This window comes from Nansenia antarctica (genome assembly GCF_963989245.1).
Source record: "Nansenia antarctica genome assembly, chromosome: 5".
NCBI lineage: Eukaryota > Metazoa > Chordata > Actinopteri > Argentiniformes > Microstomatidae > Nansenia > Nansenia antarctica.
The window spans coordinates 23,158,628-23,172,754 of record NC_137690.1 but is presented as its reverse complement, the minus strand read 5'-3'; the positions used below and the strand labels follow the sequence as shown (position 1 = coordinate 23,172,754).

The window sequence follows — 14,127 nt, the reverse complement described above, 5'->3', positions numbered from 1 at the left end:
CCATGTGTGCTCAGAGAGAGAGAGTGACAGGTGGGTAGGGTGGGAGGGAGGGAGGGAGAGAGACAGAGAGACAGAGAGACATCACTTGAAGAGCATCACTCCAATTAGTTCTATGAAGACATTTTTTCAGGAGCATAGTGTTTCCTTATGGTGTACTTCAACAGTATTTGTCTGTGTATTTGTCCATACGCAGCACAGGTCTTTACTCTTCCTGAAGCGTGGGGATGGCAGAGATTAAACACCTCCCCTGGCCGGTCATCAGCACCTGGTCACTAATGATGTAGGAGCGCTGAGCGCAGCTCCTTGACCAGACAGAGATGGATCATGGATCAGGACTCCTCCCTCCCTCCCTAGGCTGTGTTGACTGGAGTGTGTGGCCACAGCTGCTCCCAGCTCTCCTAGACCCCATATACTCCCTATGGAAACCTCCCGGGCTGAGATAAACCAGCCTTATGAAACCCAAGCTAAAGAAGGGGAGGATACACACTGACACAGCCCCCAAGTCAGTCCAATGTGATGGAGTTCATTCCCAGCTCTCGTCTGTGGTAACTGTAGTTTCAGTTAACACCTCATTGTTGTTTAAAGCTCTCCAAAGTCACCACGGCATTGAGATGAGTGTGAGTTTGCATATAATCACCCACCTACCATTACAGACCATGTGTGTGGATAACCGAAGAGAGGCTTCAGGCATAAACATACTGTATCCCTTTAACACATACTGTACCTCTTTAACACATACTGTACCCCTTTAACACATACTGTGCTCATTTTACCATCTGGTAGAAAACTCCACAGGACTGTGTCTGTCTGTTCCGTGCTACATCTTAATATAAAAAAGGAATAAATAAACCATGAACAAATAATGAGCTCAGAAGAGGGACCAGTGAGAGTGGGTGTGTGAGCTTGGGCTCTCTCTCTCTCTCTCTCTCTCTCTCTGGTCTGGTTTATTTTCACTGGGAGAGTAACACTGATGGACTGACCTTGGGCCATTAATATTGTTGCAAGGAGAGGGGGGGTGGACTAAAAGAGCCTGTGAAAATGACTATGCACGCACACAAACACACACACACACACACACACACACACACACACACACACACAGGTTGTTGAGACTGACCCTCTCTGTCTGATGGCTCCCAGAGCCCACTCTCCCCGTTACCATGTGCTGACAGGGGCCTCCCCTGGACCCCCAGACTGCCATGGAAGGCCCTCGGGGGCATGGTTAAAGGCTGATGGTGGGGGCTTATTTGGGTAACCCATGTCAAAGTGAGGGAAGGTGTTTTGCTTTTTAGAGGCTTGTCAGCAGGACTGCCAGAACGCAGCTTTTACAGAGTAATTGACTGTACTTTTCAAATGAAGACAGCACCTTATCTTGAACATTACCCCCCCCCCCCCCCTAAACAAACTAAACAAACCGTACTGCCACTATTCTGCCACTCTAGAGCATCTGTATCACACAGATGTGGCTGTTTTGCTGTTAACTATGGCAGTCAGGGAGATTTACATTCATATCAACACATGGGACAAATTGAGTGAGGACCTGTACATTATGGTTAAACATTTGGCAACCTTGTGTACATAGAAAGTGCTGAACAAATATAGCAAAGCTGCATACTGTACACATTCCTCCACAGCACATACTGTAAACACACACTCAGAGCTCTGGATAACTCTGTGATGAGGTTTTAGATGAGCCTGTCACTGCAGAGAGGTTGACCTTCGCCCCTCTCCCGCCAACCAATGAGAGGATTGTACCAGTGGGGAGGAAGTGGCTCTGAATCAGAATAGCGTTTTATAGAGTTTTCATATTTCTCATTTTATTGGATAGAGATAGTGAAGATAGACAGAAAGGTAAGGAGAAGAGGGCCTGTCAGCAGGGCATGGGCCGGATTCGAACCCATGCCGACAGGGGCATATGTGTGCACTGTAGACCTCAATGCTAGACCACTGGACCACGCTTTTATTACATCTTACTGTACACAAGAGTAAAGTTCTTTGGCTTTGGTTCCTCAACATAGACATTGCAGCATTCAGATACAAAAAACACAATAATAATAAGTAACATAAGTAAGTAAAATAAGTAACTCTTCATTGATAAGAAAAAAAAAAGTGGTGGTTTTCAGTGGTTTCAATAGTGCAAAAAATTATGTGCACGGTGCACGATGATATGAATTGCAATATAAAACAATACGGTAGGGTAGTAAGTTAGTCCAATGGTATACATTCCAGTGGTGTGCAGTAGATAATAATACTGTAATATGTTCATTTTTGTAGTGTGTGTGGGGCTGGTTAGCAGACTTATGTATTCTTCCAGTGTGAGCCTGATTGCTTGGGGGAAATTAGCCCCTGGGTTTTAGCCCTGAGGCTTCGGTACCGTTTTCCCGACGACAATAGCTCAAACAGTTTCTGATTGGGGTGGCTGCGGTCCCTAATGATCCTGAGGGCCTTTCTGACACACCGGTCCTTGTAGGTGTCATGGATGGAGGCAAGCTCACATCTGCTGATCTTCTCAGCTGTCCACACTACTCTTTGCAGCGCCCGTACCAGGCAGGGTGCATCAGGATGCTCTAGGTAGTGCCTATGAAAATCTCTAGGATCTTAGGCCCTAAACTGAACTTTTTCAGCCACCTGAGGGAAGAGGCGACGTTGTGCTTTTTTCACCATCTGGTTGGTGTGTTCATCCCAGGTGAGGTCGTTGATCCTGAACCCCCAGGAACTTGATGCTGTTAACCCTCTCCACAGCAGACCTGTTGATGGTGATGGGGTCTTGCCTGCCTCTTCTCCCTGAAGTCCACCACCAGCTCCTTGGTCTTGGCGGCGTTGAGAACGAGGTTATTAACCTGGCAGTACTGAGCCATGCGGTCAACGTCGCCGTCGGTGGTCAGACCAATCACTGTCGTGTCATCGGTGAACTTGATCACCGTGCTGGAGCTGTGAGTGGCCACCCAGTTGTGGGTGTACAGGGAGTAGAGGAGGGGGCTTAGGACACAGCCTTGGGGGGCTCCTGTGCTGATGGTCAGAGGGGCGGAGGTTTAGAGCCCATATTCACCACTTTATAGTCCGACAGAAAGTCCAGGATCCAGTTGCATAGGCAGGGGTCGATGCCTAGGTCCCTGAACTTGCTGTCGAATCTGGAGGGGACTATGCTATTGAATGCTGAATTGTAGTCTACAAACTCCGTACGCTGTATGTCCCGTCCAGTCAGCCCCCTGGCCGGAGCATGGAACCAGAGCCGGAGCTGATGTCAGGACGGAATCTGGCCCCCTCCACTCTCCACAGGGGACTCCTCTAATGAAGACCGCTGATTCAATCACTGATTAGGGCTCAGAGCAACTCAGGGTCAAAGGTCAAAAGCACTCCCTTGACCGACCCCAGCAGGGCAATTAGCCAAGTGTGAAAATAGAGAGTGGAGACACTGAACCATGTCCGTCAGGGAGGGTTCATTAGCTGTGATGTTATTACTCTTGGCCCAGTTGAATATATCCCACTCAGCACATCCAAGTCATCCCTCATACACACACACACACACACACACACACACACACACACACACACACACACACAGACACAGACGCACACACAGGCCCCATGCTTCTAGGACGCTGTCACTGGGGATTGGGGAAGAGAGTAGTCTTGTTAACCTCTACATTTTTAAAGAGAGAGAGAGAGAGAATGAAAGAAAGAGAATGAAAGTCGGGGGGGTTGGATTGCTTGGGGGATATTTGTCTGAGTGCCAAAGACGGCTGAATGTTTAAGACAATGTGTTTGAGTGTGGGTGAAGGGATCGTGGCATTTTAAAGTTCTATAGTTAAGAGAAAAAAGAGGTGCTGTTGAAAAGGGAGGCTGGGTTGGATGTGCTTAGTGCTAGGGGTATATTTTCAATCGCGAACCCATTTGAAATCGGACACAACCATCAATATGGGCCTGGCTCCATAGGAAACTTCCACTGAGACGACACGCACACACACACACACACACACACACACACACACACACACAGACAGACGGAAATGGAGCAGAACAAAGAGCGTGTTCACTCCCAGTATGAGGTTTACCGCAAATTTGCACATTCTTACTGAAATGTAGAAAGACAGGTTTTTCTTTTAGCTGTATTTCTTTACACATTCCTCAATACATGCCATTTCTTGACATTCTCAGCACTAATGCTGTTCAATTTGTACATGCACTAGTAACCCCCAGAGGAAGCCTATAATACAAAACATTGGAAATCAAGGTCTAGGCCAAATGACTGGAGCAGTCTCAATTTACACAACGCCAAGTGTTCTGTCCTTTTCACACTGCTCGTTGACCTTCTCTGTGGGCACTCTCTCTACAACTTTCCTTTGTTCTAACACTGCCTCAACCCATCTTGGCTTTTGCTCACTCCCACTATCTTTCCGCCCTTGAAAATGAACTCTTTATATCTCTGTCTGGCCCTCACTGTCAGGCTTAGTACATAAGATATACACTCACGGAACACTTTATTAGGAACACCTGTAAACCTTCTCATTCATTCAGGTGGTGTAATGGTGTGGGGAATGTGTTCTTGGCACACTTTGGGCCTATTAATACTAATCAATCATCGCTTGAATGCCACAGCCTATTTGAGTATTGTTGCTGACCATGGGCATCCCTTCATCATGGCCACAATGTACCCATCTTCTAATGTGTACTTCTAACATGATAATGCAACATGTCACAAAGCAAAAGTCACCTCAAACTGGTTTCATGAACATGACAATGAGTTCAGTGTTCTTCGGAGGTCTTCCCAGTCACCGGATCCGAATCCAATAGAACACCTTTGGGATATGTGGTAGAATGGGAGATTCACAGCTTGAAAGTGCACCAGAAAAATCTACAGGAATTCTGTGATGCAATCATGTCATCATGGACCAGAATCTCAATGGAATATTTCCAGCATCTTGTGGAATCAATGCCACAAAGAATTGTGGCTATTTTGAGAGCAAAGGGAAGCCCTACCCAGTATTAGTATAGTGTTCCTAATCAAGTGTTCAGTGATGTTACAGTGTATGTTACAGTAAGTGTGGCTGTAAGTGTATGAGAGAGATTGTGTGAGCTTGTGGAGCAGTGGAATGGTCTTGTCTTCCTCTCTGTAAAGGCTGCAGGTGCCATTTTATGTCTGCCTTGGCTAGCGACTTGCTTTTGGGTACAGCCACACTGAGTGGACATGCTGCCTGGCTTCTAATGAGGTGCTGAACCCCGGCCTCTTGTTAGTGTCTGGAGCACCTGGCTGGGCTTACAGAACCAGACCAACACAGACAAAGGAGTCAGTCTCAGAGCTCCACAAATGTCTGTCCATTCAAAACATCCCAAACCCAGCAACACAAACACCCACACTTCATAAAATGAAGGCAAGACAGAAAGAGAGCTGAAACTGCCCATTCTCCTCACAATACAAGGAGGCTATTGTTTGCCTACAAACTCCCTCTCCCGGGCATCACATTTTAATATTCAATAAAAAACAGCCTAAATGAAAAGAGGCTTGGCAAAATCCATCTTTTGTTTTGTGTGTTGTTGTGTTTGTGTTTATGTTTTTTTATAGTTATGGATGGGGCTCCGTGAGGCATGTTGCATGCTGTGTGCACTTCATACAGAGCACTGGCATCATCACCCTCCACTTTATTACACATAGCATTGTTTACATAATATGGACTTTCATGTTTATATTTTTGGTCTGGATTGTTTGAGTTAATATCAAAGTCTGGTGCAAATTTCACTTGAATAGGCTCATTGGAAATACATTTACTGGACAACATGTTGATGTGTTCAATACGTATTTCCCCCACTGTACCTGCTGGGTCTGCCCACCAGGGCTGGGGGGGTCTTTGAGGTCACCTGGTGATAGAAAACAGCCCCATGTCTCCCTGCAGGCATCAGGGAGTTTATTGTCCACATCTTTCAGAGCAGAACTCTCCCAAGCAGTGAAAGTAGACTCCTGCATTGTGTAAACAAACATATTAATATTGCCAAATCATTTGAATAATGACAATAGAATTAAATAAAAATAATAGAAGACACTCTCACCCCCCACTGTCTGAGCATTCAGAAATTGACTCAAAGGAATATTTTTCCTGTGTTGCCTGAATGTCTGACTGCTCATCAGGGCCATGCTCACAGCCATCACTGGCTTTGTACACAGTACCGGAATGACAACTGTGTGACCTCCATGTGTGGTCACTCTGACCTGATTCCTCTTCCTCTTCCTCTTCCTCTTCAGAGTCAGGGAACCAGCTGAGGGCTCAGGAGGCGGTGAGGAAGCCGTCTACACTCCGGCGACCGCCAGCTCGCACAGGGGAGCAGCTCTCCAGTAAGAACCATTTTCCTATCACTGTCTCTCCTAATGGGACCACATGTCTCATTAGATAATGTCACAACTACTAGGATCCCATTCCTCCTACTGTTTTAACTTTCTGGCCCGATCTTGTCCGTATTCACTAGTCATTGGAATAACAATTGCAGCCCTCCATACACCGAGAGTCCACAAATCTGTCTGTCTCTGTTCTCTAGGTTGCCTGAACTGCAGTCGAATCATAGCCATGACAGATCGACTCAACTCACTGGAAGCAAAGGTAAACATACACTCGTGGTCTTTGTCAATTGCTTTTTCACACAAATAGTTTTCTCTAGAAAAGCCTTTGTCATGTTCTGTTTCATTCCATCAGGTCCAGCTGCTGGCCTCCACCCCTCATCGGCATCTACAGGGCAAAGGGGTAACTGCAACAGAGTCCTCCACTCAGGTGGGGGCTCCACCAGCCAGAGGATCCCCTGGTGAACAGGGACCTGTAGGTAGGTTCACATCTGTTCCACCCATGTATGGCCAGGTTTTCAGTACACCAATGTATGCCTATTTAATTTTGACAAGTGCAGTGGTTCGCAATTTAGAAGTGAGCGAGAAATCACTCTTCACAGCTCTCTCCATGTGCAGTTATTATTTCTACATTGACTCTGTACTTTGCTCTCCTCCCCTCATATCCTATTTCCTCTGTTACACTCACACACACACACACACACACACACACACACACACACACACACACACACACTCATTTCCTCTAACCTAGTCCGAGTTCAGTTGTCTGTGCTGCTCACTTTCAGGGTTCTGTGGCTGTGTGGAAAGTGAACACTTCAGGGCATGAAAGCCTGCTCCTTCCCTGGAGCTGAGCCCAGCTTTGGCTTCAGCTAAAAAGAGAGTGCTCTACTGCACTTTCGAAAGCCTTTTCAATAGGGTATCAATTTCCATCCAATTACATTCAAATCTGTTTTAGCCAATACCTCTCCCAGGTTAAGATCATCCCTGGCAGCATTGTGAGGCCAATTGAAAAATGCATACTTCACTTGTGCAGTATGCATTGAATAAAAGCACTGAATGTGAACTCTATCAGCAAACCTTTTGGGGTGAGAGAGACTGATTACTGATTATTACTTGATTTAAGTAGAGACGTTGGTAGAAGTCTAACAAAATGGTTTAAGATAGAGCCTGTGTTGATGCTAAGGAAAAGCTTTACTCCATATGCAGGGACGCGGGAAGGGGGGTGCTGAGGGTGCTGCAGCACCCCCTAGCGGCAAGCAGAAGGAGCTCCTCCTGCCTGAATTTTTAAAATAAAAATATTATTCAAACAATAATTTAAAACAATATAATAACTAATTGTTGCTTTTGGGAATAAAAATAAATGTGTTTTTTGTAATAAATGTAAAAATGTGTTTGTTAGTTTTAATGTTAGTGATCACATGGTCATATCTTGCTAGGGACTTGACATCCGAGTCTTGACACCCCCACCCCCACCCCCGTTTGACGAGCCGTGTCGACCAGACATACGTTTTCCTGGGAGGAAAATTGGAACAGAGACATTCGAGTTTCATTTCATTTAAAAAAAGCTGGTTTACCAGGTGGAAATGGTTGCATTATGTCACTGAAAGAGACCCTGTTCTTTGCTTCTCTTGCAGTAAAGCTATATAGAGAAGGGGTTAAGGCACCACGACAGAAAGACAAGTGCATTTACAATAGGAGGCTTTTGTAAGTTTAGCCAACACGAGATGTCTGACATACATTCAGAATCGGTGAGATTGCTTGCTTCGCTTAACAACACTCCCATTAATGCTCTACTGTCGGACGTTGTTGAGAAAGAGCAACAGACGGCCAGAAACGTATTAGAACTGATATTCAGATCCATCCGATTCTTCGGCAGCGAAGGGCTTCCGCTAAGATGCAATACCAATCGACATGGAGTGCTGTCTGTAATAATGGTCAACATCATGTTTGTGGACATTGTGGGACACTGTGAGCTGAGTGGAAATTACTGTAAATTCCAACACATTGTTGGTAAAATATTTAACGTTACGTCTTTGTAGTGTGTGGGTGCATGCGTGCGTGCTTAACTATTATTGCCCGTGCATTGGGGCCCGTCGTTATGCCACTGTGTGCGTGTGAGCGAACGAGCAATCAGCGAGAGGAAGGGAGAGAAATCGTTATAATTTTTTCCCTGGCAATTTTTTTCCCTGTAGCGTATATAGACAGCACCTCAGCACCCCCAGTCAAAATACCTTCCCGCGTGCCTGTCCATATGTGACATTGGGGTTGTAATCTCCCATGCACCCCTGTAATCCCAATGAACATCCCAGTGCTCTGTCTGTCAGCAAGGCCTATTCCACGGCAGCAGAGCTGAGCTGCCCTCCCACTGCTGGTGACCCTTCACCTCTGGGATCTGTTGTCCAATGCCCCACCTATAATGAAGTTTCCTCTCTCTCCCCCTGTCCTTGGGCCCTGGTCCGCTTACTGTCATACCTCTGTTTCCTCCTCACACTCAGGACCACAGGGCGAGAGCGGTACAGATGGTAACCCTGGTCAAGATGGTAAGCCTGAACAGTGAAGTCCTCTGCCATTGCATGAATGTTTGACACACTGTTCTATGTAACTGGGTGTGTCAGTGTGGCAGCATGTGTACTCATGCCTGTGTCTTCTTTGCTCAGGGAAGACTGGGTTACGGGGGCTGCCAGGCCCCAGTGGGCCCAGTGGGCCTAGGGGCGAGGCTGGGGTGAGGGGCCCATATGGGTCACCAGGATCTAAGGGAACCTCAGGACCAATGGGTAAGATATTTCAAATAACTAGATGATGACCCAGTTTGTGATTTCGACTAGCATTGATTTAATTGGGTAAGGCGGGTAAGCCGCAAATATAATGAATATTTTTGTATTTGGCTGCAATATGAGAACAGATAGAGGTACAGTTCACAGTAGGAATCACAGGTGTTTCATGATGATCATATGCATGCTATGCCTTGTTGACAGTTGATTGTGCTGTTTGCATTGTCAAACATGCACCTTGTCTTACAAGACGTTGACACAGTTTGTCCTAATAGTCGTAAAGATCAATGTGGGGACAGGGAGATTGTATGTATGCCCACCCACTTAATTCATTGTGTCTGAGACACAAAGGTGACAATACTCTCCCCAGAGCAAACAAGAGCCTTTTACGTCCTATTTACCAAGGACCTGAAACAATGTAAAAAAGTAAATCCGATTTATCACTACAAACTGACTTATGACACCAGAGCCTTTCTATAAAACCACTCGACCATTCCACAAACCCATGTGTCGTCCACGAACAACCCACCAGCTTCCTCTGAGGATAGCGTGGTGATAACTTACAGGAATGTATGTTTTTTTCTTTGTGTTGACTTTTCAAACATAACAGTTACTAAATGTGGAGTTTGCTGATTCAGCACTGGTTTCCAGCAAGCTGCCAAAATATTTGTCCTCAGACTACACAAAACTCCCCTATGGCTCACAATATACGCTGTTGTTCTTGCTGACCAACCAGAGTCGTTCAAGAACATAAAGTTAAGCATAAATCTGTTGCTTATATTCTATGGTCAATGGTTACGGACAAATAATAAATAATAGTTTGAAAACAACAAATCCCCAGGCGGTTATGACTTAAATTATAATCAAATAAATAGTAATATAGGTTTGTCATAACATCTGTTCCAGCTGCAGGCTGAGGTTCCTCTCTTTATGGAACATACAGTGAGTGCCCCTCCTTCTCAAAGTGACATATGACCCCTGCTCTGCGCCTGCTGCTGGGTAGAAATGAGATTTAGAGCCAAAGTTAAACTACAAACCCACATTCTGAGAAGCACCATGTGAATCCAATCTGAAATGAACATGAGCTATGTATACAAGCCCTAGGTCCTTATGCCTTCCATATGTCTGTAGTGTTATTGTTTTTCCTATCTTCATTATTTCATGTGTATTCACAGAGGGGCACAATGGTATCCCAAACTATGTTCTTCCCATATGTGTCATTTTTGTTTCTTTTACATTGGCCAAAAGAGAAACATTAACATTGACTATTAATGTCACTCAAATCCCGAGCATGTTTGGTGGATAGAGTTCCAGTTCGAGGGGTACAAGGAGAGAGTATTAATGAGCTCAAAAGTGATGAAAACGTAAACTTAACATAAAAGACAAATTCATAAAGCGTCATGGGGTGACTGAGTCACACACACACACACACACACACACACACACACACACACACACACACACACACACACACACACACACATATAGGACCTGCCACTTTTCCAGCAGTGAAGCAGTGTGAGGTTTGGGAGGGAGCTTGTCCAGTCGCACAGTAATGTGTTTTGGGTTGTTTTTCCCTGAATCAGCACAGAGAGAGGACATATGTTTCCTGTACAGAAGAACCAGGACTCTCTGACACACACAAGGAGACACACACACACACACACACACACACACACACACACACAAACCCTGATTCCCATGTAGGGTTTCATTTTTTTTATTCACACCTTGATACTGTGGCCCACAGCTGCTGCAGGGCCACATTATTCTGCAAGAAAAATGAAGAGTTGTTTGAAAGTAAAGTCATACTAACATAAAGACTCTGCAGAGCCACTTTGACTACTCAGCTGCCCTACTGTGCTGACCATAGGTCATGGTCTTTCAGGTGGGATTGAGCCAGAGCAGAACCAAAACACAGTTAATTATGCTGCAATATTTACCAAAGCAAAGTGAAAATGAATCAGTGAAGTGTCATATCCAATCAGTTCTGTAAAAACATTACACATTATTACGCCAAGTTATTCATAATTGCTAATTCAATCATTGTAACACAATGAAAGTAACAGATTTATATAGATGGATGAATGTGTGTGCGTGTGTGATGCAGGGAGTGTGGGGGCATTTCGAGCATAGCATTACCTCAGGAAAGTGCAAACAATGAGGTCAGATATTGCAGTGGTGGGGAGGTGAGGCACTTTGTTTGGGTTTCTGGATTATCCAGCTGGGACACTGGGCAAGTCACATTTCAGCTTTTCTTTCTTCTTTTTAACATTAAGAAAAGATCTGTGTGGGTGTGAGGGGAACACTCTCGCTGGCTTGTGGGGACAAGTTATGCACACAAATCGGCTCGTTCAGACCCAGGCAACATTTAATTTATTATGCGCCAGTGCTGCTAATACGCTCCAGCGTTTAATGGTGTTTATTTGAGTTTTCCCAGGTCCCCCTTTGAGCTCCCAGCGCACGGCCATTAAGCGCCCTCCTCCTGTTAATTACAGGGGAACACAGTTTCACAGCCTGTACACCCCCGTCTCCCATTGCCTGCCTCACATAATGGCCCTTTCCGTTCACTATTACATGTCTCCATACCTCGCACCACACAAACAACTTGTGCCGTTAGTAAACATGCCAGACAAGGGATTCTCTCGATCACAGCTCCATCTAAGAAGTAGAACACAATAGTAAAATGAGAGGGGCGCTTAGGTGGCGTAGCGGACTAAGCGTTGACCACGTAACCGCAGGGTTCCTGGTTCAGGCCGCGGACATCTCCTGCATGTCATCCCTTCTCTCTCTCTCACCCATCCTTCCTGTCAAATCTCTACTGTCTCTATCACAATAAAAAAGAAAAATATGAGTGGGACTGCCCCACTCAGAAAAAATTACTTAAAAGGAGGTACAGAGAATACAAAGGTTGGTCTAAAATAAGGTGTTGGTGAAGAAGATCAGAGTCATGGCCTTATCTGGACATTGAAATCATGAGTGTATATATATGATATACCAAACAAGAGGTGTCTAGATGTCTCTTCACCAACTTCACTCAGCATAACAATGTGGTCTATTTTACCTCCAACTCAGGCCCCCGTGGTCCCCAAGGTCTCCCAGGAGAGAGGGGTCTAACTGGCCTTCCAGGACCCCCCGGACCCCCAGCCCCAGCCAGTGCTCGCATCCCTAACTCAGACCATGGTAAGACAAGCACCGCCACACCATGCACCACCATGCTCAGGGCACCACACTAGTCACATTAGATAAGTACAACCACATCAATTAAATAGTTTGCTTCCAATTAGAATGTATTTTGAACCAGTGTGTGTGTCACAACACTAATTGTTCCTTGTGTCTATTGTTCATGCTGGTTTCGGTCAATTTTCCATTCACTGGATTTGTTTGGAAATGGTGAACCATTCTTTGGCCATTCATGAGTTTTCACACCCCAATGTTATGAACTTGGAAATGTCCCAAAGGTGAAAATCCAGATGGATAGTCCATCCTTGTCAGACAGCCACCCAACCCCCCTCCTCACAATAGGTGGTCTTTTTCTGGGCCAAACCAGAGGAAGTGACCTCAGTCCACACAGAATCAATTTGCCTTGAGTCCAAATGAGTGAAGCTGTAGAGATAGTAGTGAAAGGTGCCAGCTGATAAGAGTGATGTTAGGAATATGAATACCGTTTAATGCCCCCACTAGTGCTATTATTTCAATGAAAGAAACAGGTTCCCAGTCATTTAAAATGTGTGTTTTTACGTTGTGGCGGTTGTTGTTGATCTTTTCTTTGAATTTGAGGAGAGAGAGTAAAAGAAGGAGAGGCATAAAGAATAGAAGTAATGAGTTATTACAGAGTCAAATGCATGCTGTGTGTTTTAACGGTCACTCCCTCTCCCCTGTCTACCTGCCAAAAAAGACTGAAGTGAAGGTCATTTAGTTGGGGTAGAGAGGGTCAAGAGTCTGGGGAGAGAGGGGCGAAGGCTAGACTCAAACACCACATGCTGGGATAAGGACCTGTCCGCCGCTGATGTCACTCAACCACTTCCAGATGTGCACAGCTTCAACAGCTGAGGGGGAGAGGAGGGTGAGGGGCTCCTACAGCCATATTCAAGGTTAGAGTATGCATAGGCAGTGCAATGACATGTGAGAAGCTAGAAATATAGAAAGAGTTGTAGATTGACAGATGGAAAGTCCTAGCTGCAGGTAAATGAAGGTTGACACTTAGAATTCTGGGATTCTGATCCATTTCTCACACATCAAAGTGAAAGGAACAGAAGCACAGGTTCTGTGTTGAGCTTCCTTAGGAAAACACTGGCTTATTGTCTTTTCCGTCTGGATCTGGAGGCTGAAATACCCTGCAGCATAATGGGACGCAGCCCTCCTACCTTCAGACAGGGCAGAGGCACAACAAGTAGAGAGGAGAGAGCTAAACAGCCTTGTTCTGTCTGAGGATGATAATGTACTCTATTATATCAGTTCTGAACAAATGTGGTGAATGGGGTAACAACTCGGCAGCCGAATTAATGTTCAGACTTTTATTTTGAAAACATGTAAATACATTTTCAAAAAAAATCAACGACACACTCGCTAGTCAACTAACACAGCTTGTTTTGTGAGCCTGCTAACAATGTAAAATAGTGTTACAGTTAACTCGGTAGCAGTGGGGATTAGGATCACTGAATCCATTGAATTGCAATATTTTGGCTTGACTAGCGAGTGTGTGTTGTGATGTTCAACAACGTTGTAATCTATTTCAGAACATTTTGATTGGTTGCCGCCTTGTTCCTCCTTTCACCAGCTGTCATAAATGTGGGGCTACTGAGTCGTCTGCTGTATCTGATAGAGATCTCATTGGTTCCTGCCTATACCTGGCTCACTAAGAAATCCGAGCCCTCTCACAGCATTGTCTTTAATTCAGGACGGAGGAAATAATGGTTGGAAAGGGCCAGTGAGAGATGGAGACAAATAGACAGTGAGTGTTGTAGTGGAGGAGTTGGAGATGTAGAGAGAGTGTTTCTGTGGAGACGGACAGACAGGCAGCGA

The 14,127-nt window shown here is 45.3% G+C and overlaps 1 protein-coding gene across 1 annotated transcript in view; it reads left to right on the top strand.

The window, feature by feature from the left end:
- Positions 1-14,127, top strand: part of emid1 (EMI domain containing 1) — a gene marked incomplete at its 5' end in the record, with an annotated part of 54,734 nt that overhangs the window by 34,070 nt on the left and 6,537 nt on the right. The window contains 6 exons of the mRNA XM_080531208.1: positions 6,239-6,328; positions 6,529-6,590; positions 6,684-6,807; positions 8,827-8,871; positions 8,989-9,105; positions 12,178-12,285. Of these exons, the coding sequence (XP_080387334.1) occupies positions 6,239-6,328; positions 6,529-6,590; positions 6,684-6,807; positions 8,827-8,871; positions 8,989-9,105; positions 12,178-12,285 (546 nt within the window). The remainder of the gene's footprint in view (positions 1-6,238; positions 6,329-6,528; positions 6,591-6,683; positions 6,808-8,826; positions 8,872-8,988; positions 9,106-12,177; positions 12,286-14,127) is intronic.